General features: G+C 39.8%; 1 protein-coding gene across 1 annotated transcript in view; it reads right to left on the bottom strand.

The window, feature by feature from the left end:
• diaph2 (diaphanous-related formin 2) overlaps nt 1-26,589 on the bottom strand; it is a 352,442-nt gene that overhangs the window by 190,611 nt on the left and 135,242 nt on the right. Inside the window, exon 19 of the mRNA XM_070836524.1 lies at nt 24,618-24,732. Within this exon, the coding sequence (XP_070692625.1) occupies nt 24,618-24,732 (115 nt within the window). The remainder of the gene's footprint in view (nt 1-24,617; nt 24,733-26,589) is intronic.

A 26,589-nucleotide genomic window follows, 5' to 3' on the forward strand; every position in this document is an offset into this window, starting at 1 on the left:
ACACACACGTTCATCAGCAGGGTTTCTTTTTCTGACTTCATTATTTCCTTTAGGAGCGAATACAGGCTCATGCAGGCAAGAAATTCATATGACAGAAATTCCTGCTAGCACTACATTTCTGCTCATCTCCCCTTCCCCCATCAATGGCAAGCGTGTTTCTTCAGTTGCCAGTGGTAAGACTGACATATATCAGACACACGTTCATATGCGTGCACGCACGCACGCACACACACACACACACACACACACACAAAATCTAGGTCAAAGATCCATTAAAATTTCAACAAAGTCCTGTGCTCTGCCATGGAGGTGCAATGAAAACAATTCAAATCCATGTGGAATACCCATAGGGCTGTGCTATACCTTCTGTGTTGTGGCCACCACTACAAAGCCTTGGTAGGCCATAGACCAGCACACACAGAGGAGACACAGATCTGCACGCACACACAAACAAATCTCACTGTACCTCTATCCTTATGAGGACACTACATTGATGATCTAAAAACACCAACTTCTTTTAACAAAACAGCACAACACATGTACAAACAGGTATGTCTTACTATCTGTCTGAATGTGTTTGTGCTAGTGACTCCAGAAACCCACAATCGTACCAAACACACTAATGCCAAAAAATGTCACAATCCCTGCTCACCCGCAATGACACAACACACAAACCTCTGGCTGAGTATAGGTCATGACAGTGTCGCATAGCTGCCAGTGCTAAAAAAAACAATGTAGACCTCATCAAAAAAGACAGTAAAAGCCTACTCTGGCAAGCCTTTTCTATTTCCCATTTCAAAAAATGGAATAACTGAGTCCCGGTTCAATATAATATATTATAATATTATAATATATATATATAATATTAAGACTCAAATATTGTCATTCATGATAGCATTGTTCTTCATTTATTCAAATTAATATTCCATGACAAGAGTTTATTACAGGGCCAAAAAGCCCTGTAGCAAAAAATAATGTTTCACTGAAAAGCAACATTAAATTATTTTTTTGTCAATTCTGAAGTCGACTGCAAAAAAAATAATTATAAAAATAGGTAAAAGAAGAATAAAAAGCAATATCACCAGAAAACTCAATAAACCTTTTTATTTGTAGCTACTCATTTTTTGTTCATCTGGGTTTTTTTCACTCCAAAGTTGGACAGAACAGCTGAAGAGCAATGCAATTGTAGTTCTCACCAATCAAAGTAGGTTAAAATGTCTTCCTGAGTGAGAGAAAAATGTGCAACAAAAAAAAGAATTTGACATATGACTTCTGTTCGATTTACAATAAGGAAGGTCAAGGTGTTGACTCGAATACGTTATACTGTGGATAAGCTGCTTAACGACTCTGTGAAAACATAGCGCTCTTAAGATATAAGAAACTGATATATCAAAAAAAGCATTTGACTCGTATGGGCTAGAAAGTCTTTATCAGAGGTATACATGATATCACTTGAGCACAGGAGTTTTACACACAGGATGTTTCTTTGGATCCCACAGTGGGAGGGTCCCCCTAGTAAAATTCAACCATGTCCAGCACCGCTAGAGGATTATATCTGGTAGAGAGCACCATAAAAGTTGATAAATTGTCCTCAGTGGACTCTACTGATCACAGCGGAGACTTCAGTGTTCAGAGATGAGGGTTGAAGGCACAGACAGAGCGCTGCCAAACTGATTCGAGCATCCAAACTTACTGGGCATCAGGGAATTCAAACAGCGAGTGAATTGGAGACATAGGAAGAGCATGACAACACTGAGAAAGTGTTGTATGTAAACACCATAAAAAAAACTGTCCATCTTCAAGTGAAAGAGCCCAGTCTAAGCGGAGGCACTTGACCACAACTGTGTGCCTTCATCTTAGCACCTAAATAGAACAGTAATCAACAATAATCAAGAACAAATTTTAGACCTGCACAACCTTGGAGGAAGCTACCATTTTCATCCTGAAATTAATGAGTGAGTGAAATTAATTATTTACTTGTTTCAGAATAATGTGTTGTCATTGTGCATAGCCGCTATTCAAAAGGCCCACAGGTTGGTAGCTGTGTGAGGCACATGTACAAAACTACACAAATTGCTCTGGATATCATATTGGTTGTCCATTTTTTTTGTCCATCATTTGGCACATGGTTATTAATTACAATGCTATTCCAAGGAAAGAAGGAAAAAGGAAAACAGCATGTACAGTGACACAATCTGAGTAACGACTCGATTTTCAATCTAAGTAAAGCACTTGCCAGTGACATTTGAAAAACAGTGTCAAATTCAGGAGCAATTCTCAGTGGGTGCTAGCAGAGCCTAATTAAACTACAGCATCTACTTAAGCCCCTCTTTCCCTGCCTTGAAACAAAAATCTGGATCGAGCCTCTCTTGCCTGCCTGAGTGCGTGCATGTGTGTGTGTGTGTGCGTGTGCATGTGTATACACAATCATATGCGTGCGTACCCTAATGAGTGGTTGTGCCTTTGTGCGTGTTGGGTCTGTATCACAAAGAGAGACAGAAGATACAATATGGAAGAGACGTATTATCCACCTGGTGCCATTTGCCCTGAGGAGAGGCTTGCCCATGGTGCTTAATCTCTGTGGGGAATGTGTGTATGTGGGCCTATCCACCTTCCACAGAGCCAAAAATGTATTATTATCTTTCCCTGCCGAGCCAGCAAGTTCCGCTGGTGAAGGAGAAATCTACATGCATGCCATACTCATTCACAAGAACACACACAGGCAACCACAAAAACGCACATGCAGAAGGGACCACCTCAATAATGTAATTTTTAAGCGTGTAGTTTGCAGTGCTGCTTTCTTTAATGCTGTTACTGTACGGTACACCCCAGTAGGACAAAGCATTGGGTGCATGCCTCAATATATTGCAATCCAACACGACAACAATTTTCACCTTTAGAGATTATAATAGGTTATCAACACCTCTCCGACACAGCTCAGACAAAAATTAAACATTGTAAGTTTCAGAAAGATAATATGTATTGCTAGGCAACTGGGCTGCTTCCACTCACCCACATGCACACACAAACGCCAAATCAAATCTAACAGCAGAAGTAACACTCAGTTCAAATATGTGTTTGAAGGCTTTGGTCACATTCAGTCACAAGGCCAAAAAATGCAAAAAAGAACATATTAAGTGAAAAAAGGGGAAAAGCAAGTCCTTGTCTTTTGTCCTTTACAACTTATTTTCATCTTTGTTTCACTCTTTTTGCCCTTTTCTTGTTGTAATTGGCTTTATCATAAAATGAAGGTTATCAATGCTGTGCTGTCACTGGCGGTTGCTGCGTCTGATTGGGCACGGCACAGTCCTAATTATCACAGGGGAACGCATCAGTGCTGACCCACAATAGCCTCTCATTGTATATAGTTGTGTTTGTGCACACATGTATGAGGACACACACATTGATTTCAGATAAAAAAAGAAACCCACAAACAGCATGAAATGCTCTCAGCCCACATAGTTGGCTGGCGTCTACCCATTATATGTCACAATGACAGTAGCCCTAATACATTCCTTATTAACAGGAGAACAACCTGCCTGGGGTTTTAATTGGGAAAGTGAGCAGGTATTGGCAGTGCATCAGATAGGAGGGCTTGATGGTTATTTCAAGTGGTCTGATATGAATTCCAGGGGGTCCCCTCCATGGCTTTGTTGTGCTTATTAGTCGTCTCAACAGATAACAGATTGCATCTTAATTGGAAATCCCACCAGAAGCCTTGGTAACCATATTGTAAAATGATCCACACCTTTGGAGTTTGTCTCTCCCAGGGTACTTTGCTTATGGTAACAGGTTAGAACGGACAAGGTGACAAATATCACTTGCCTTGTAGTTTAGAGCTCCAATTTGATGGATTGTGATTACCTGTACTGACTTTATAGAATCAGGAATATAACACCTTAAAGTAGCCATGTGTAAAGTGTGGCCCCTACGAGACGGATTAATGAGTAGAGATTGATAAACTAATAGGCATTAATTACAGACAAATCATGTCATGCCATGTTATATTTCTCATAACCTCTCTAGATCACACTTATATCCATTACAATGTTTACTCTCTATGTATTTTTCTAATAAAAAGAAGAAGAATATTTTATTATATAATATATTTCTAATGGAAAACATTTTTTTCCTTTAAAGTAAGAAAAAAACACTATGACCTGTTGGTCAAATACTAATACTGTATATGTTGATAAAACACTATTGTTAAGCTAACTTGTTTATTCAATTTAAACTCTGCTCTTTAATAGTTCTTTTTTTTTCATATGAAGCTAATGAAGTCTCTACTGTCATTTCTACTGTGAACCTTCATCACTCTTAATCTAACCACATTTACTGGTAATATCTGACTGTTAAACAGTGATCAAAATGTGGAAACAGTGAAAAACTTGTGGAGCCCAATGTAGAACTAAATGGTGTACTTGATTTACGGAATAACGGCGTGGCCTACAACGATGTGAGCGTTCATACTTGTGCGCTGGTGGGTTTTTTTTTCCGTTTTGCACAATTACACAATCTAAACACTAGTTGTCGGTGGAGTTTCTATGCCACTGTGTTGTGATGACAACTGAAACTGAGCAGATCATGTTGGAATTGGAGCCGAATAAATGTTAAACAACAGTTACTTTTACTGTAATCACTGTGACGCAGAAATGACGACGTCAAAGCAGATGGCGCGTTTGACCATTGAACCGATCGAGGCAGAGAGAGGTGAATTTTCGGTGCTTGTCCGGCCGATGAGAGACATGGATGCAGCGGTTTGCATTGGCGCAATGTGCAGTTTATTTCTGGGGAGTTGCATTTCAGGCTACAGGTTATAGATGCCACATATTAACTGCTCTCCTTCATAACTAAATGATACAGGCAATAATAATAATGATACTGCAAAAATTTGACACTGATCTTTAGACGCAGACAATGTTCATCATAAAAATTAACCTTCAGATTGTGTCACCTTCAGAAAATCCAGTAAAATACACCCACACTTTTCACATCTCTACCCATCATCTGTGCATTACTCTCAAATGCATATGCAAGATGACAAAAGATGCCCGAGCAAGGTGTGCCTCAGACAACAAGCAGCCTGCTCTTTCTGGCTGGTGTGCCTGTTTGAAAAAATAACAACCACGTGTCAACACATTGAATGCATCAGAAATGGTGTGCAAAGAGCACTGTAAATCTGGCCTTGCTGAGTTTGAGAAGGAGACAAAGAAGAGAAAGAAATTGACAAAAGATGGAGGAGGAAATAAAATGTTGTTTGGTGGTAGTACTATAGTGTGTAGGGTGGTTCTGTCTCCCTCTTTACGTGCACAAGAGACCAGTCTGAGGCTTCACACATTCAACATAGGACCTTTAAGAAACAGATATTGCTTTTTTTATTCTGAAATAAAAAATTCCACATTTGACAGTGCTGCAAATAATACACTGAAAAATGATTAATGAATTATTGAAAATAATGATTTGTCAACTCTTTCCATGAAAGCGCAGTTGACCTGTATATGTGGGAAGACGCTCCGGTGTTCATCTATTGAACCCTCTTGGAAATTCATTTAATCCCCCTGGGGATTATTAAAGTAATTCTGATTCTGATTCTGATTATGTGTTTGTTGGCAGAGAAGTAAGGACAAAAATGTTTGCAACTAATATGCAACTGTTGTACGATATGGAAATTGCAGCAAGTGGGAATCTGAGTGTATGAAATCCAGCTGTAGAAAAAAAAAAAAACAGCTGCATTATCATAACGCACCAGCGATTGTTTCTGTTTAAGCAGGCATGAGAACTTTTGGTCTATTAAAGGGAAGGCTTGGCACAGCAAAATATTGATCGTCTTTGTCAGGTTTCCTCAAGCACCAAGTACTGATCTATATGAAGCATGTCTTTGAGATTTTACGCAAGCTATCAACCAAAATGTCGAACGCATTTGAAAATAGGCATTTAAATTGAAAGAAAATGTTGCTGTATCTGCCATCACAGACAATGTTAACACTCATTAATTGTGGAATTTCATTTCATAGTGGAATTCCATCCAGTTTATTAAAAGTAAAAAAACATGCTTTCTGCTGTTATTATATATACATTATACATTGTGCATTATATCTTCTTCTTCTTCTCCTTCTTCTTATTATCATTGCGGTTGTTAGTTATTGATAATTATTATTTCTGAGTGAAAGATGAACACAATCAAGTTATAATACGATCACGTGTAGATGTTACCTGCCTGCCTGACTGCAAGGACAAAGGACAAGCTAAATGAGTAGTAGCCATCAGGTGAGGTTTTCTAATTTCTATTTTCTCCTCTCTCGTGTGCTCTGTGTGAGTGTGAAGAAAATAAAAAAACAGCAGGGAAGTTGCATATTACACCTAAAAGAATAATCAGCGCCAAAATGCAGGCTTTGGTCATAATTAGAAGGCCGGTTAGAAGGTTCAGTTATAGGAAAATGTAGCACTAAAGCTCCGTAAATTCGTTTTCTAATAGCGTGAAAAAAAAGCTGATTGAAGTACTGAAATAACACATCTGTATTAACAAGGCATTACCCTGTTGAAGTGTTTTGGATGGTATCGGTTGTTAATGCATTTTCACTTGGCATGTTATTAAACATTAAAGGACTGTCTTTTCATAGGGCTCAGTTACACATACCTACGGCTCTATGCAATATGTCAATATCATTCAAAAGCGGCAATCAGTGCCTAAAGTCAGTATGATAGCTCCCTGTGTGCCAACATTGGGTATCAGTAAAACATGCATATGAAAAACAAAAAGCAAAAGTCACTCTAATAGCCATCAATAATGTCCGCTACATATTATATCAGGACCTGTTCAAATCTGTTGTAAAGAATTGTGTGGGAAAAATGATCTTTTCTTTACATAGTAATACATAAATCTTCTAAGTCTCTCAGGGGCTTTCCTTAGTTCCTGATAACAACAGTATTCTTTATTTAGCTCTATGTAACATTTCAACATTTCAAAATACGTTTTTAGGGAACAGTTTGGCCTTTCCTTCAACTAACTATTTTTTTTAAGCTGTCTCCACACATAAAGCAAAGCAGTGAACATTCCTTGGCAAAACACATTTAATCTTCTCAATGACATCCAACAGTGAACTCGCAGTCTTGAGGACACTAGCTCCTGAGAGAGAAAGTTCAACTGGTTTTGACACAAACCATTACCAGATAAAAAACAGATTGGCTGTGGCATTGCAATGCACTCACTCCTCTGGGAAATGAAACATGTGAAAGTTAATACTTTCATTCATTCCTTCAGAAAATGAGTTCACATCGATACTAGGTCAGCACAGTTCAAACATCCAGATCGGTCCCTGTCACAACATATAGAAACCCCTCACTGTGTGATCTGATGAAATTTTGATGGTGGATATGTTGTGTTGGCTTGTATTAGGTATGTCTATGATTTCCCAAACCCCAATGAGGTTGTGAGAGGATATGTATTTCCCTCCACTTTCCACAGATTCAGACCTCAAAGTGGCTTCTGTTGTTGGCCTGTATCACAGTGCCCCCTAATGGCGGAAAAACTATTTGACTGCAGCACATCATGTGGAAAGATGACAGGCACCATATGTGAATAAATTATTCTTACAAGCAAAACAAGGACTATTGCTTGCAAATGACTATACTGCTTCACTTAAAGTGGACAAAGAAAAGCGGATATAATGAGATATATTATCACCACAGTCCGATTATAATACAACCTAAAGCTTTGTCATGCTCCCCTTTTTCTTCTGCACTTATTCAGTTTAATTACTATTTCAGGAAGAATTAGAAAAAAAACATTTTCATGGGAAACTTGCTGTTTCTCAGAACTATTACATAACAATACAGAGTAAAGTAATTCATTTGATAGAAAAAGAGGCTGTGTGAGCAAAAGGTGAAAATTGATGATTTTATTGTAATTATTGCTCTCTGTTGAAATACCCACTCAAGTGAGTTCCACTGAAAAACTGAACTGGCTATAAGTTAACGGCTGTAATCTAAATCGCACCTCAACAATTGAGTGAGCAAAACTGAAACATTCTGCAAGTCCATTCATCCATTCGTCTATACTTATCTATGTATGCTTATTCTTCAGGGTCAATCCCAGCAGACTTTGGGCGAGAGGTCCACATAGAGACAGACAACCTACACTCACACCTACGGGCAATTCAGAGTCACCTATTAACCACACCTGCATGTCTTTGGACTGTGGGAGGAAGCCGGAGTACCCAGAGAAAACCCACGTAAGAACGGGGAGAACATGCAAACTCCACACATCAAACCTGGGTAACAGTGCTAGCCACCACACCACGGTGCTCATCTCGAATAAATAAGTCAGTCAAATTATTTCAACTATATCGTAAACGTAATGTGTTGATATAAATTACAGTTTGAAAGATTGGTTCAATGAAGTTTGTGGCTGACAGGGAATCCATTTAATTTTGGAAAAAAAAAACACAACCATTAGTAACTCATCAGATAAAAAAAAATACCGAACATTTGCTATCCTCAGAAATGCTTTTTCACCGTCATCATAAATATGTTGCATTTCTTGGCTGTTTTCCATGAAATGTGAGAAAAAAAAGTACTTCCATTCTGATACTTGTGTAAGGCATTACCCATTATTTTTAGCATTTTGATGAAAATTGCTAACGCCATAACACTTTTCCTGCTGGGCTAAATAAACATCGACACCTCTCCTTGTGTGTTTATGATGCTCTATTCCCAAAGAGCAGTCAAACGACAAGTTCACATGTTGCAGGTAACAGATTGCTTGCTTGTTCTAGCGCTACAAAACAGGAATACCTTTCCTCCAGGTTTGGCAGCTTGTTCAGTGATGATTGTTGAGAGGCAGCAATATACCTTTGACCTGCCGGCTCTGATCAGCGATTAGCCGCTGTAGAGACCTGGAACTGTGGCACTGCTAGCAAAAAGCCAATCGTATGTTCTGGTGAGAATGTGTCACATTAATTGGAGCTCATTTTGTCTGTGCTGGAGGACACTGACATCAAGCCACAGTCAACGGAGGAAAATCCAGACAACACTGAACCAATGTTGATTGTTGGTTTGATGCAGTGTTTTCCTTAATTACAACAGACAGAACAATATTACAAGTGAAGGCAGTCTGTCAAAGCCAGTTTGTGCGTCTCTAAGTGTGTATTTCTGGCCCTACATGTGCCACAGTGAAGCTAAATTATCAAAAAATGCTGAAACTATAGACGTCATCACCTTTGGCAAATTCAAAAATCCAACTGTTTTCCAGCCACATCTCAATGAAATCAACAAAGTACCAAAGCAATAAGAGAATAATGTCTTGTTGCTAGTGAAGGAAGATAATTTAGAAATCTCACAGCTTACTCCTGATCCAATAAAGTTGACGGAAGTGTGGAGCTGTATGCACAAATCCTCTGCTGAGAAATGTTATCATTTTCCTTAGCAGCAATAACAGCCTCCACCGGTGTACTTATCACATCCTTCTCCCTCTATCACTCCCTTCATCTCAAATAATGCTACTTCTTAAAACATCTCTTTCGTGTGTGCACCGTCTATGTCTGTTTTCTCACCCCATATCGTTTTTTTTTCCCTTTCTTGTGCTCAATCTTTCACACACCTTTCCTTGCTTTCACATATTCTCTCTCTCTCTCTCTCTCTCTCTCTCTCTCTCTCTCTCTCTCTCTCTCTCTTCTCGGTAAAAATTGTTGGCATGATGTTTGAATAAAAAAAAAAAAAAAAACATGGCTCCAATGTATATACATTAAATAAATTATATTTACAGTGAATACATTAAAAAGGTAGTGATATACGAGACACAACAACACTTTGGTACAAAATGCAGTGAGAAATGCTCAGCTCAAAAGAAAGAAAATGAAGTGAATTACATATTAAAAATAAAAAATCCCATCATGAGATTTCATCGTGCTTTATGACAAGCAGTTATTTGTCCATTTACCTAAATCCTCCTTCTCTCTCAGAGCCATTGTGTCACTCAGGAAAAAAACAGTAACACGCAGCATCACTCAGTGACTGTGTCACACAGCATTGGGTAAACTCAACAAAGTTATCTCTTACTATTACGTCAACTGTTTCCTGGACGACAAAGCAAACTCGCAGTACCTACCAGAGGTGTGGACTCGAGTCACATGACTTGGACTCGAGTCAGACTCAAGTCATGAATTTGATGACTTTAGACTCGACTTGACAAAATGTAAAGAGACTTGCAACTCGACTTGGACTTTAACATTAGTAACTCGTGACTTCACTTGGACTTGACCCTTTTGACTTGAAGAGACTTGCTACTTTCCCCAAACCCAAAGATTAAAAAGTATGTTGACATGGACCGCTATATATCTATATCAGTGTGTGCGTGTGTACCTGAGCAAGCGCGCTGTCGGCACGACATCCAATCAAATTAGATCCACGTTGTTTTGATCCGACAGCATCCAACCAATCAAATACAGGACAACCAATGAAGCGGATAAAGCAGCGCGCCAGTTGGCAAAAATGATAACAAAGATAGTTTCGTTTGGGTATAAAAACTACGAGGTGGTCAACAAAAAACGAATCACAGTATGTAAAACATGCGGGTCGAAGATTACGGAGGGAAACGCAACAACTTCCAACTTTGTTCGACATTTGAAGCTTTTTTTTTTTTTTTAAGTGATGACAAGGTTAAGGCTAGATTTAAGTTAAGTAAAGTAAAAGGGCCTGTCTAGTTGAAGGTGAAAACTGTTTTGCAATATGATGTGAGATCAATACAATACAGGACAGAAACTGCTGTGCAACTAATTATAGTGCAGTATGCTATGGAAATACAATGTCAGCACTTTTTGTGCAAATTACATTTGCATTTGTTTCTTTCAAATGTGTTTGAACAATGTTCTTGCTAAAAAAGGTTTGAATAAATACAGATGTTGTAGCATACATGATCTGTGTAAATATTATTTCTCTGTTGTTAAAAGGACTCGAAAGGACTTGAAACTCAAATGGTAGGACTTGGGACTTGACTTGAGACTTGACTCGGGACTTGACTTGGGACTCGAGGGCAAACACTTGAGACTTACTTGTGACTTGCAAAACAATGACTTGGTCCCACCTCTGGTACCTACCATACACAAACATGCACAAGCAAGCATGCGTGCACACAGACGGCAAACAAACATGACAGCATGCAGTCTCTCAGAATCACGCATTGTTTAAATATTATCAGATATAAACCTCCTGTAGAAGCTCTTTGGTTCAACAGGGTCACTAGGACAGATGAAATTTGTCACGGGGCAGAGCTTCTGTTGACGCTGGTCAGTTACGGCCGTTCACACACTCGCGATTATCTCAATTAGTGTTCTTCATGTCAGTTTATATTTTCAGTTCATTGTGCAGTTGATGTCTACAATATTGAACTGAAACATCACAAAAATGCCTGAGCAGTCCAAGGTGTGTTTTGTCAGCACAAAATTAATAAAAAAGAATGTGTATATGGTATACCTCATCTGTAGAAAAAAAAAATATCTGTAAACAACTGTCAATTCTCCATCCCTACCTTTCAAACTGCCAGAGCATCTATACCAACAGCAATGCCATTAGTGAAAACAATGTGCCGACTTTCTTTTGACAATGAAATGTCATTAGAGTCTGTTGTAGCTCTCATGCTGGTATCAGCGCCCACCTGTGTCTAAGTATGTATCAGAACACCCTGGGGGTGACTGCATCGGATTCTACAAGGTACCACCACGTTTGGAGCACAATGGTGCACTGGCTGCTCTGCTGCGGGGCCCTTGGTACTTCTCTAATAATCTACCCAGCATGTGTTTATCTTTGTTGGACCAGGTTGTGTGGAGGAGGCGGCCGGGAGAGGAAGGCAGACAGAATCCTGCCAGCCTGCATGTGAGGGGCCCGCAAATCCAGAGGGACTGCTGGCTTTGTGTGAGTGTGTGTTCATGTCTGTCTGTGTGTGTCTGTGTGTGCGTGTGTGTGTGTGTATGTGCCTGAGAGACAGAAGTGGCAGCAATACAGTTATGCCAACATGAGTTATGGTCTGACTTACACAGACACACACACAAAACATTTAATTGCCAAAAAAAAAAGTCTCTCCCGGGCTCCATTGTGTCTAATGTGTTCAACGTTAATCTTACCCTTTGGGGACATTTGCTGTTGTGTTAATTACACACCACCAGGAGCCCTCATTAACACACATACAAATACATGCACGCACCAGCACACACACAAACACAAACACAAACACACTATGTACACAACTTTGGTTGAGCGAGTTGAAGCGTAGATTAAGTGAGGCAGTCCGGTATGGGAAAAGCAAAGGTAATGAAGCATATACAGAGAGTGGGGTCATTTGAGACTTGCCTAAGGTCAAACCGTCTCCCACACCTTTAATGAACAAACCCAGGATAAGATGTGGAGAGGGATTCATGGACCCGAGTGGCCAGCTTGCCCTGCTTAGTCATCCACTACACCGCTAGCTCATCACAGCTTGGCACAGCCCTGTGCTTTCACCACGGTGCTAGCTTTGGCTAATGCCAGTAGAGTAAGGCAAACTGCAACAGTGACACACAAACAATTAACCCCAGAGTATTTTCACTGGCCCTCTTGTCCCCCTGTTATCAGTGCTCATTACAGTCTGCTGCTCACTGCATCCATTAAAACTAGGGGAGGCAAAGGAAACACTAAGAAAAACTAAAAAACAAATGGAATTAGTCATTCAGTTCAAACTACTTTGGGAGTATTGTGAGGCTGCTTGTTTTGTGCCCTGGAAGAACCCTCCTGGAGGGTGGACCACGAATGTCAGGAGCAGAGTAATGGGCTACAAGGTGACTCTTGTGCACCTGTCTTTCCCTAGATTTCACCTCACTGCAGGACCTCTAATTGCATCGCGGGGGGGGGGTTTCATACTAGCAACTATAGATAGTCAATTATAGATACAGCTGTAGCAGATTTGTAAAAGAGGGATTGCATTTCCTTGGAAGAAATGGCCTCTTATCAGTTGGAACAGGTAACCCGTGAGAGCAGGGAATACTTCCAAAATAAAATAGCCTGCCATATGCACCAATCAGTATGGAAATGAGAGTGAATGCTTGTAGAACGACAATGTCAGTTTTGTTCCGTTTGCTAAAAAAATGTACAGTGCTGTGTAATATTGTAATTTTTTTAACACATCTGTGGACTGGCTAGTAGTCGTAGTCATCACTTAAAATAAAGGAGAGCTGTATCTTAGAGATGCAACATTAATGTACAGTGTAAAACAAATAGCTGATAACTGAGAGGCAGAGCAGGACATCTGTAACAGCCTGTTTAGTTTAGTTTCCTTTATTCTGTATGTATAAGAAAATAATAAGAATGCAAATCATGGTTACAAGATGTAATCCATACGGAGGATGGACGACATATCCACGAGGTAGGAAACACTCGCATCACTATTCTTCCAGCTGAACGCTCCATTTCAGTACGGCTGAACTTTTTATTAAAGTGTAATACATTCTTCACATTTGCATCAGACATAAAATATCCAATGCGTTTCGCTGCTAAGTGTGATTAAAATTAAAATCAAGGCGTATCAGTCCTCCTAGGTTAATTTGTCTTACACAGTATGTCTGTGGTGTCTTTCTATCCTGGGGATGCCTGTGGCCTCAGAAAGGTTAATAAGCTGCTTTACCTCAGCCAGAGATGGATTGGAAGAGAGTTGGGAAGGTGAAAAGAAAGGCCAGGAGAGTAGAAACACCTTAATGCAAATCCACAGAGTCAAAGTAATCTGTCTAGTCTTTAAAACCATCAGCTTCCTACTTAACAGTCTCCAACCACGGCTGGACCTGTACTTTCCATGCAGCGAAACATTTATACATGGGCTTGACATCCGTCAGCCCTCATCTAGCGACGAGCAACTGAGGTCAAAGGTCTGGACAGAATGTGGAGATGATGAAATACCTACTGGAATACATTGTTCAGTGGTCTGCCTGCCCACTGTGGATTTTAGTGTCAAGTGAGTCAAAGTTTTGGGGAAATGTGCTTGATTTGGTGTGGTAGTACAGCTGGCTTCTGCGTGTTTATGTATACAGTAAAAGACAATGTAAAATTCCCATGACCCTGCCTCTATCCTGCAGTGTTACTGATGTAGTTTCCATTTACGAGCTTGTGTGGGTGGAGCAAAAGCGCAATAACAGTGCAACACCACCGAAAGACCTAAACCTTAACATGGCTAAGTCTGAGTGTGGCTTCACAGCAGGCCCTGCCATCCTCAGAGTTTGTGATTTTTTAGTTGTTGTTTGTTTATACAGTAAAAGATCGAACCAAAGGCAAACAACTAAGTAAAAAAAATAATGGTTCACACTTACAGCAGACTTTTTCTGTCCTCTGCACATTTATCACAGTGCAGGTTTATATTTAATCTGCTGTGTTAAAACAATATATTATGCTTAATAAAATGTGGTCAAAAGGAAAGAATAAAGAAGGAAACAATTTGCAAATGTTCCGATGCAGAGAAAGCCTTCCCCCTCAAGGTGTCTGCACTGCAACAATAAAAATAAAAAAAAACATATGTGATTTCTCTATGATTTCACCTTCCTAAAAGACTACCTGTATTTCTCTATGATTTCACCTTCCTAAAAGACTACCTGTATTTCTCTATGATTTCACCTTCCTAAAAGACTACCTGTATGTCCTCTCGATTAAACAAGTCAGATTTTCAATAGTCATTTCACTATTCATCTTCTTCAGAGGAGGCTTCAAGAGGACTGACAAAAAGAAATATCACATATGGAAAATAAAAGCGAAGCTGTTCAAAAATAACCATACATGCTTGTCAGATTAACAGATTCATTATCAGAACCTTTGAAAAAAATGATCTTTTATCAATTTTCCTTTAAGGAAGACAGAGTTCAGGACAGTGGAACTTAAAGTGAAGAAGAACTTTTAAATTCTTTTACTTTTCAAAAAAAAAGATGGAAAACCAAAAAGAGACAAACATTCATACAGACAATGGAATCTAGACAGATGTTAAATATGTATGCATTGGATACTGTAGCAAGACAATGTTAAAAGCAAAAAATAGAGGGATGAGTCTGACTCTTAAGTTCAAGGGAGATGACGAGGAGGGACAGGTGGTGAAGAGTACTGAAAGGGATAGGGTGGGAGGATGCACAAGAAAGGGAAAATAAATGAAAGGTATAAGGAAAAGGCTAACTGTATCAATATGTGCATCCTGAAGGGAAACTGAGGAAAGTGCAATGGGCAGTTTATGTGCCTGCCATGGAGAGAGTGTGCTCAGTCTTCTGGAAGGCCTGAGAACAGCTTTAAAAATCTTTCTGTCATATCGGATAGCCAAACATGACACACTTTAACTCAGCATTCATTTTCTTGCACATACTGAACTGCACCCGTCCTTCCTCGTTGTGTTTTCCATTGATGTGATTAAAGTTTCTACATGTGAAAACGTTGCGTCTATTATTGGTCACACTTACTATCCACAATTTATTTCCCGCAAACCTGTAAACTGCTGTTACTGCTGTAAATAACGTGCAGTGACTGTAATGGGATTGACACGGGACTGAAACGAGCAACCTCAACAAAAACAGAAAAAGAACGGCCTCGTTTCCTTGTTTGCAGAGAATTATTATATCATTATTGAAACACTCAGGACTACCAAAATATACGAGAAGATAACTGCAGTTGTCTCTAGTTGTCTCAAAATCACTGAAGTCTATAAGTATGCTTTATTAAAATTTGGCTAATGTTTTTTTTTCAATCCCTATTTTGCAAAGGCAACAAATCACAAATCAATATCTACAAAAGCAGATATCTTCAATTCTAGTGGTCCCAGCTTTAACAATGTCCCCTAAGTCACTATTTTTTTTCTTGTTTTATTCCCTTTTCAGGTGACTGTGGATCACAATCTGTAATCAGGCTGGTCTGTCTACCTTACTCTCCCTTTCCCTCATCTCAACCCATTCTGTTTGTGCAGTAATTTACCTCGCTGTGGCGTTAGAAGTCATGATTGTTTATATTCAAGGAGGCACCATCTTGAACACGCAGGACTCTGATTGTTTACCCATCCTGCATGTGACATCACGGTTGCTCCCCCCCGTGCTCATCTGTCTCCTCTCTGTCCCTTTCCAGCCAGATTGGCTGTGGAGTGTCACCCCCTGGCCCACTTCTAGTCACAAACCAATTCCACCAAAGAGCCTCAAAGAAAAATTAAACTTAATGCCACGTAACAAACTCAGTGGGCTACTGTGCACTGTCAGACATTGTGTTAGCCAGTGGAGAAACGGGACCTGTGTGCACTTTTTGATCTGTATGGGAATCATGAGTCAACATGGAGCCGAATCCACAGTTCATTTGGAGAGGTTGGAGTTAGACAACAAGTGCAACATTGAGATACTAGTAAAACATTTGCAATTACAGCTGATGAATTCTGTTAACTGCGTGGCCGACAGGGTTTGTGTTCGATTTCATTTAAGCGGAGATTATGAAATACAGCGGGTGGCTGAGTTGTAACAGCTTGAAAAACAAACTGCCTCTACAGGCCTATCAAAGACAAAAAATACCAACCATTGCTTAAGTAGAACAAAAGCTATCCGCCCCTGAAATTAATACCTAGCAAGAAGAGTGAAAACAAACCTGTATAAGTTGCTGATGAATGAATCACTTTGAATGGATTTGTGCAAAGGCTGACACCACAGAATTGTCTGAAGAACTCAGAGCAATAGAGAAGACAGTTTCATTGTTTTGTGATAATTATTGACAACCCTTGACATGTTTTAACTATGCAGTATTGTTATTATTATTATTATTATTATTATTATTATTATTATTATTATTATTATTATTATTATTATTATTATTATTATTATTATTATTATCATTATCATTATTATTATCAACAATAAATAACTCCTCTTGAAAAGGACTGAAAACTAATAAAAGCAAACATTCAAAACTTTCACAGACTCTCCCTCACGAGCATCACTCAAAAATGGCCAATCTGATGCGGCAGTACATCCACATAGTGAACCATCACACATCAAGTATTCCCAATAAAACTCACTGCTCTTGTACTCATACTTCTGAGCTGGATTAAATATGCACTCCATATTCTGCTTTCAGGGATCAGGGGGGGTGAATTAATGAAGCTCCTCTGGGGCTTTTCCATGTGAAAAGCTCCAGTGACAGTGCTGACATTGTCTGCTTTTTAAACTTCCAATGTTCCAATGTTAATAAGCATCCTACCACTCAATTAGGCAAGCATGCAGACATTGAATACTCACTACTGGAGGACACATACAAACACACCTCACAAAGGATGCACAAACTGAATAGATCCCTTCCTCCTTTTTAAGACTAAATATCACTTTTGAATATATTAGACTAATGTTACTTACATGTTCATATGGCCCGGGGTTGTGGTTGTTATGATGCACGACATAACAAATACAGTCATACTGGTAAATGCCATGTAATGGAAATGGCAAGGTGACACGGTCAAGATACTCAAAGTCTTGATGTGGAAGCACAAACACAATATGCAAGATTAACATTTAACTATCAAAAGGAATTGTTTTTTAAACCGATAAATTCAAGATGAAGTTCAGAAACTTCTAACTTTTCTTGGGTACCCAGTGTGCATTTGTATGGTGTTTGGGAGTATAGTCCCTTCACTTCAGACTTTTTTTGTCTTGTCGTCCTTGTTCCAGACATATCAGTATTCAGTACATGTGCACAATTGAACCTAGGTATATGGGTTGTCTCAGTGTTGTTGACAGAACAGTTCTAGACAAAACTTACTTTGCCATGAGGATGCAGAAGTGCTTATGCAATAGTAACAAATGAAAATGAAAAATGTAAAAGACAGTGGATTGCTTGCATGTGTTGTTTATAAGTTATAAGACAAACTGAGACAAAAATATACACTTTGAGGGCCAGTACAGAACTACATTAATAACACAAAGAGAGTGACATATCTCAAACATTCGCTAGTTGAGATTATCCAAGGGAGTGAGCAAGCAGAAAAATAAATAAAATACTTAGATGCACGGGGGATATTTATTTTTGAAGAGACAGATTTACAGGTACATTACAGTATGCCTGAAGGCACATAAAAGTTAGCAGGGTATAGACTTGGGAGGCTGCAAGCGGTAGGTATCAAAGAAAGCTAATATTCAGAGGGCTAAAGTTAAAGTGCACTGTGATAGTCAGAATGGCTCTCATCTGAGAAGAGAAGATTAAAATCAGTGGGACATCACAGCAAGGCAATATGAAGTAGCAATGAGAGGAAGTCTCTCCATCGCTCTCTCTCTCTCTCTCTCCCTCTCTTGCTCATTCACTCGCCCTCTCACAGACACAGATGCACAGGCACATAATATAGTCTCCTACAATAAACCAATTACTTGTCATTAATATTTAAGCGCCTAATTTCCATTCATATGTGATATATTAAAAACGTGCAGAGATGAGCACAGAAAATGGCTGACCCTGAGATATTCACAGCGGGCTGGCTGCCCCAAACAGAGAGAAATGAACATCAGGGTGTTTTGTGTTTTATTGAGACAAATGTCTCCTGCCTGTGCCAGCAATTAATGGCCTCCCTTCTAAAATGAGGAAAATGGTACCATTTGAGGCCTGTCTTTTCCAAAACGGGATAATACCCTCTTTGGTTTGTGTCAAGTCATAATGGACATTCAACCCAGAATGCATGATTTACTGGTGTGAAGAAGGGTCTTGGGTCATCAAAACAATTCACCAAAGGGAGGCGTCACTCGACTCACAGACACTGATGACAGTTTACAAAATGAATATGTGGTAAAATGCCAATTGTGATCTTGTCTGTGGGAGACTGCAGCTGTTAAACAATGAGCCCGAGAGAGTGAGAGCTGGTGTATTTTTTACTGGTCTGTCCCTAACACCACGTCCAACGCCGTGTCCAAAGTGATGATTTCAGAAGCGAGCAGAGAGAGATGAGATAAGAGATCAGAAAGGGAGGAATGTCATGAGAAGAAAAGCCCAGGATAAAGAGGCAGAGGAAGTTGCCTTGGCGGATGCTCCCTTCTCTCAATTAACAGAATCAGTAATAAACAGCCTTGTTCTCCAGGGAATCGTGGCAAACCATCAAGCCTGACTTCCCAACACTTCGACATAGAACATATCAAAAGCTTATCGTTGTACACACGCTATTAATACAAGGCTGACTATTCCACAGTGGGCTGCAGGGTCTTGAGTTGAGCTTAAACTCATTAGACAAAAGCTTTTATTACATTGTGACTATCTAAGAAGGCAGAGCTCCTACAGTAGTCTTGGGATATATTTTTTTCAAGAGCAACAAGCTTTTCAATGGTTTCAATAAACAAGATGTATTGTTCGTGAATGAATGCAGCTTAACAGGATTAAAATATTGTGGTATTTATTGTTGTTACAGTTGCTACTGTGTTCTGTGAGCCAAAACTTGGGTCCGTAGACTAGTGAACATGCACTATAGGGCCCCATGCGCACAGTGTGGTGGTCAGCAACAGTGTTCCTGTCTGACTGAGAGGTGGCCGAGAATCATGTGAGGTGGCCGACGTTTCGCACGTGTGTTTGATCTGGTGGCTGGGTCAGCCCTGATGTTAACAGAGTTATTAGGGGACTTATTAGGGAGAGTCAGAGAGCCAGCTAAACCTCCCACTGATTCCATCATTACTGTCGTTGTGGCAGGGTCATTACCGCCCTGCTGCTGGGGCTTTGTAGCAGGGATTGAGAATCTCCTGGTGTGCACACCACATTGGCTCAGTGGGGAGAATGTGTGTGTGTGAGGTGTGAGTTGTAGGGACAGAGGTAAAGGAAAATGGGTGTCAGAGTGAGGAGAACTCCAGTGGGATTTGATCAAATCCCATGTGATGAAGGGTAGGATGACTGCAGCCATCACTTGTAGTAAGGTTTTAACCAAGTTACCTTTCCAGGGCTGACCTTCACAGGCAGAACACAAGTTTGAGGATTTATCTTTTTTCAAATGGTACATGATGGTGTCGTAACAAAATAATATCTGAAGTCTAAAGATAACAAATATATCTGCTTAAAATTCTTCAGGCAAAAAAACTTGATATTCACTACTTGATGCTTTTTTTTTTTCTTTCTTTTAGGTTTGGTAACACTTCTCCCTGTCCCCTTCGGCCTTATTCACCACAAGCACTTGGCTAAGAATGTTCATTAGCTGCTTTGGCATCATTAACACAGAGGCATGCTGGGAGAGAGAGTCCCAATGACCCTGCTCAGAGGGGTGGACTGCAGCCTCTGATACCTCCTTCAGGACATACATACATCTTCATTAGGCCTTTCTCCCTTTCTGCAGAAGTATGAGTGTCATTGACTTTCAAACCATAAACCCATATGCTGCATTCATTTACTAGGCTACATAACACCAACAACCCACTTGACGGACCTTTGAATATATATATATATATATATATATATGTTTACAACATGACTGTGACACATACATATTCACCTGTTATTTAATCAAAACCATCAGTAGTGGCTGAATATTTACAGAATATCTTATAAGTTACTGTATTTCAGTAGTTGTTGCTGAGTAACTTCCCTTGTTTTGTTGTATTGTTTCTGCAGATAAGCCCAGACATCACCATTTTAAAGTGGCATGTGCCCTTTGTCCATCAGCAATTGGTGTGTGCAATGGAGGAAACATTTTGGAAGAAAGGGGGTGTGAAGTTTGCCAACATCAATCTTGTTTCAAATTGAACTGCAAAGTTCCAGCTGAATGAATTGCCTTTCAAATGCAGCAGGCCATGGCTACACACATTCAATCCCGAAGTGAATCTGATTTGATCCCAAAGAGCTGTACAAAGGCACAACCCACTGATTGATAAAGCGAACTGAGGGGAGATGAGGGTAAAAGAACAAAAAAGAGAGCCAAGTCAATGGAAAAAGAAAGAGGGGAAAGCCAATACAGCCAAGCAAAGGTAGAAATGGGGGACAAGAACAAGAGAAAGAAAGCAAAAGGAGAAAACAGTTTTAATGGGAAATAACTCTCTGACGTAGCCCTACAGGGCCCATTTAATGTCTCGTACACAAGTTCAAAAGATGTGAAAAGTCGGGGTGTTGAGCGAGAGCAAATAGAGATGTGTCTCGCTGATAACAGATTGCTCAGCCTTATGCGTGGGTGTTAACAACCTTCCAATCACAAAGCACTCGATGGTGTTAAAGGTGAAATACCTGCCTTGACATCAGTGACTGAGCTGTAGCTTTGCTTAGTGTAACACATTTCCAGCTTAGAAGAGAAGGTGCTACATTTTCCCACACAAGACCAGGAGGCAACATGTAGAATAAAATATATTACAATAAGATTCAAAAAAAAAAAAAAGATTTATCACTGAGCAGCTATCTAAATAAACACACAGCTTCATTGTTATTCTTACTGCAATAGGGTTTCAAAAAGTAATTTGCTTAAACTGGAAGGATGAATGTGCCTTTATTTCTATCTGTTTCTACTGTGCCATTATTTAGTTATCAGCAAAGCACTTGATGGCATAATTGTTATATCTGAACATCTAGTTTCCAGTTTATATTGGCCATACCATATTTTTATCAAAAACAGCAGTATTTTCTAACAATGGTGTTCACTATACAAATCTGTCAGGTAAAAAAAAACACATAATGTGCTTCAGATTTTGAGCAAAATAAAGCCAGTTCCAAATGGCATACGATTTGTGCACATTTGCTACCTTAATTCAAGGTGGCAAAATTAATTAATTCATGGATGAGTCAACTTGTTTTTTTTTGTTTTGCCAATGCAATGGATGCTGTTGGTATGAAAAAGTGGTGGTAATGGGCTTTACCAGTGCCTTGATTTACATGTGATTTAGAAAGTTGGTTGGTTAAATTGGTTACTGTTTAAAAAAATAAAAGCTGACGTTGCCAGTATGTCTTAATCAGGCACAGTGTCTATGGCCACCAGAGTACTTAATGACGGATGTGTTGAATTTTCAATCAGGCCGGAGAACCATCTTATAATAAATGAAAAAAGAAAAAAATCAAAAGCCACTTTTAGAAGATTGAAGCCGAGCTTGAAATCCCTCTTGATTATCATTTCCTTTTCTTGGAGGAACTCATTAAACAGTGAGACTCATAAAAGCAGCAGGGGAGATGACAGTCCTGCATTCTCCGTTGTTTTAGAGGCCTCTGAGCGCAATAAGCATCTGAAAATTGGGGGCTGTTAAAGTGATTCTTTTTTCTTTTACTGCCTAAGTGTTGTTCTTCAACAATGCAAGTAACAAGCAAGAATCCCAAGGAGCGTGGAGTTAACGGAAGCCTTTTTGCACCATTTTCTGAGGGCAGCTCTGCAGGGAAGGCATTTACACCTGCTTGCCTCATCTTTCACGATACACTAGGTCCCCTGAAGTGTGCTCTACTTATAAATATCCACGTCTAAGATGTGGCAAAGATGGAGGTACCACAAAGAAGCACGGGAAAAACCAACAAGTGTGCGTGTGTGTGTGTGTGTGTGTGTGTGTGTGTGTGTGTGTCTGTGTGTTAGCGCATGCGTGCGTGTGGTGGCAATATCCCAGACAAATGAAGTCGGTTTTCACCAGTGACTTGTTTGTCAAATCAGCACAAAGGATTTATGGTCCACAGTTACACTGAGAGGTTACAATGAGAGTATAAGACCTCAGGAATTAATCTTGTAAGCGTGCGTCTCTCCACCTGAACCACCAGCGCTGCTTCAAACTATACCAATACCAGTGAACCAACTTGACTTGAGATGAAGGAAGATCCGCTACCCAAATAGGTCAGATTCAAAGTGAAAATAAGGCGGAGACCCTTTTGACAAAATGTTTAATGTTCAAGTACACTTATTGTTGCGTATCGTCTGATGGCATGTGTTTGAAAGACTATACTGCATGAATCATGAAACAGAGGAACGAGGAAAAACAAATGAACAGCCATCTCATTTTAGTAAGATTCCATCTAGCACCTTTTTTGCAATACCATCTACATCAAAGCCCTTCTCATTGACTTTCAACTTTACTGACGGGGGGGGGGGGGTAGATATCAAACATTAAACAGCATTTTTCATTCATGAGCAAATCATGTTCTGTTTCAACAATAGAGGGAAAAAAGCTGATTCAGTGAAGTCGCTGCAGGGGTAATTGATAGGGATCCAGCAAAGGTAACTCCCAGGGGAAATGCTGGATCATGAATTCCTACCCTGCCAGCGGGAACATGGACTATCTATAGAGCTTTTTTTAAACCGCAGTGGGGTGAGAAAGAGAATTTAATAAAGAATTTAAAAGGACATTTAAAGCTGAATCAAAACCATGTGTCTATGGAACTCCAAATGTTAAGTTGTAATTCACTTTAAGAACCTATCTGAAAATGCATTTTATAGCAACAGTGCTCTGCAAACATATTACTGATTTATTAACACTAAATGCGTAAATAAATGTACCTCCCTCAATAAGAGTTTATTAATCAAATAGCATAACTGTGAAAATTTGAATAATTAAATAGCTACTGCAAAGGTGTCAAAAAGGTCAGACTGTCAATTACTTCAGATATGTCCCATGTCAAAAAATATAATACCTGGCAGATATCCTCTGGTGAAAGACCGGGGACCTATCCCTCCCACTTCATTAAGTACTACCCACGTTCTGCTTCCATCTGTATTATGCCGGCAAATCACCTTGCGGCAGCTGAGTCAAAATTGTTATTTATTTCAAAGAACAAAAAAACAGATCAGCCTAGTTTGTTGACCTGGGGGCTGTGAGAAAGACGGAGCAAGAAATAACTTGCAGGCTGACTGGTGTCCAAACAGAGGGTGGGAATATGGGAAAAGTTGGAGGACTCTGTATAGTTATGTCCACACACCCTGACAGAACTCAGATTTGACTGTTTTGCACTTGACAGGCCTCTGACTTCTCCCCTCCCACTGCTGCTCGAAGGAGAGGGGTGTACTGCACACATACACATACATTGTCAAAGAAGTGGAAAAGCACTCAAATTGTCATGGGAGGAATACATAAAGTGCCTTCACACACCCTCTTTCATACAAAAACAAACTTGCTCTGAAGTGCTTGTGTTATTCATCAGCAAGTTAGGTAGCCTGGTTGTGTATCTGAGAAACAAACTGGCCGGGACAAGAAAACTCCCAGAGCTTCCTTCACAAAAGCCTCCTGTCTTCCCTGATGGAAGACTGGTCTACTGGACTGGAAAAGGCAAGAAGCAAGCCAAGCATAACTGCTCTCAGTTCACACATATATGTTCAAGTTCAAGTTTGTGCATATCCACGTGCACACACAAAAACACCAATCTGAAGCTACTCAGTGGGTACAAAGAAAAATACAATGAACAGCCACGTTGTGTTTCTAGCTTTCTCAAAGACACAAACACATACAAACACTGCAGCAAGAGCATTGGTTTCCCTAATTGGCACAGAGATTTGACTTGAGAGCATACATAGACGGTGTTCAAATGCAGCAGAAAAAGTGCTTGGTTTTAAGATAATTAACATTTCAGTGAGAAAAATGGTTTCTTAAAGTGTCACAAGATGAAAGTGGCTTGGCATCTATTGCTGGAGAGGCTAAATGACTCATGCGTGTGTAGATTAATTAAGGAAGGGGTGAAGAGAGATGACGCCTCCTTACCTTTGCTCTGCGAGGAGAAGCAGAGGGAGAGCTGAGCAAATAGGTCAGGATTCTCAAACTTCTCTTCTTTGACTTTGATCCAGAAGCAATTCTCTGCCATTTCCTGAGGCACTATCTGCAATGACACAAGGATTCCATTATCACCACAATCAGAGACCGCCATTCCACCAACCTGCCACTCAAAAAGTTCTTCTCACTGGAGATGGGATTTGTGTGTATTTTTCTGTGTGTGGACACACACATGCCCTTGTGTGCATCCTTAGCATTTGAGTAGACACAACAAAGACCAAAAATTCATGTGATGACACATGAATATGACCACACGAACTCATGATGTCTGGATAGACCCTGACTAAACCAGACACATCAAAGCTCTCGTCGACCTCTCCTGAGGTGAATGGAATATGTGGATTTCAGTTTGCAGCACAAAACCTCAATAACCTTGTTTTTACACTCCTCCCACCCAGATGTGCCTCAAACAGCAATGCTCTAAGAAGCAACCAAGCACCTATACACACTGACGTGATAGCAGGCCGTGGGGATGCTTTCTCACCACTCCTCTTTTACTCCCTCCGCACCACTCAGTAGACAGGAGAGAGATAGGAGTGTACAGAGAGATTCAGACATAAACAAATCCACCAAATATGCTGCCATTTTACTAGCTAATAATGTGTGTGACACTACATTACATCTACTGTGCATTTCGTTGAGTGCTATGCTGAGGGCTCTTACTGTGACACTGTTGTGGCTTTTTATCGAGGGCCTGAACTAGCAGTTGGCCTACTGCACTGCTGCCATTAACCTCCTCAAAACCACAATCATTACATACAGAACGAGGTTTAAGTGCAACACTTATGTAATACAGACAGAATATAGAGTACAGAGTTTCAGCTGAGGCTGCACAATCATTCCCAAGGCCAAACAGTGGGCGGCTTTGGATTAGAGGTAGAGTGAAAGATCGGTGGTTCGATCCCCAATTGTTCCAGTCACCTCCCTTGTGTGAATCTAGTATCTTAAGTGCTTTGAGTGGTCCAAAAAGACTGCTATACAAGTGTAGTCCATTTACCACAGAACGGTGAGAAGTGTTGCAGAGTTCTATAATGGTAACAACAGGTGCTTTAATAGGAAGCTTATGAAACTGCAAACATAAGCTGGTGTTGGTGTTGAGTGGAGATAACAAAGTGCCTCTGAACTCTTATTTGCTCTCATATGATCCATTCAAATTGATGTGATGTCCGTGATAGCCCATTTCAACGAAAGTGCTGAAACAGCAAATTATGGAGTAGCAGAATATAATTGATACTTAAGAAAACACAGCTAAGTTGCATATCACACTATCAAATTGCAGCCAATTGCGACAGCTCAAGCTATAGCAGTGTGGTTAGTTAGTCCCTGGTGACACAATTTTATTTTCAGATTACAATATTTTTCTTGTGGTCTACAAAACTCTAAAACGCCCAGCAGTGCAATGCCTCTTTCTATAATCTGCCTTCCTCTATGTATAACTGTCCCTCATCTTAAGAGTGTAAAATGCACAATGTAGAGAGGTGAGTTCCACTTTCAACATGTGTAATAAAGTTTGTAAACTTGTAAAGCATGCTGGTGGCAAGCAAGGCAGGGAAGATTGGAGTGTGTCAAGTCAGGTGAAAAAAAAAAACATCTCTACATTTGACCTTAGTCAATTAGTGTGAGAGCTAGCTGCAGCCTCATCTGAGACTCAACAACAAACTAAAGATAGCATTTTTTAATGCTATTTAGCAGTTACTGATTTGTTAAGCTGTAATTAAATTATGAAAATCTTAATAAAGCTTAAACCAAGAGCAGAAAACAGAAACATGGCTGGATGCAAATGGTTTGTTTACCCTTGCTAAAGCTTTTTTCCAATGTATTTCATACAGAAAGGCAGGATAAATGTGGTGGAGTATTTGCTTTATTTTCAGATCAGCTGCACTGTCATCAAGTTTGTTTTGGT

The sequence above is a fragment of the Pempheris klunzingeri genome, chromosome 9 (assembly GCF_042242105.1).
Source record: "Pempheris klunzingeri isolate RE-2024b chromosome 9, fPemKlu1.hap1, whole genome shotgun sequence".
NCBI classification, from domain to species: Eukaryota; Metazoa; Chordata; class Actinopteri; order Acropomatiformes; family Pempheridae; genus Pempheris; species Pempheris klunzingeri.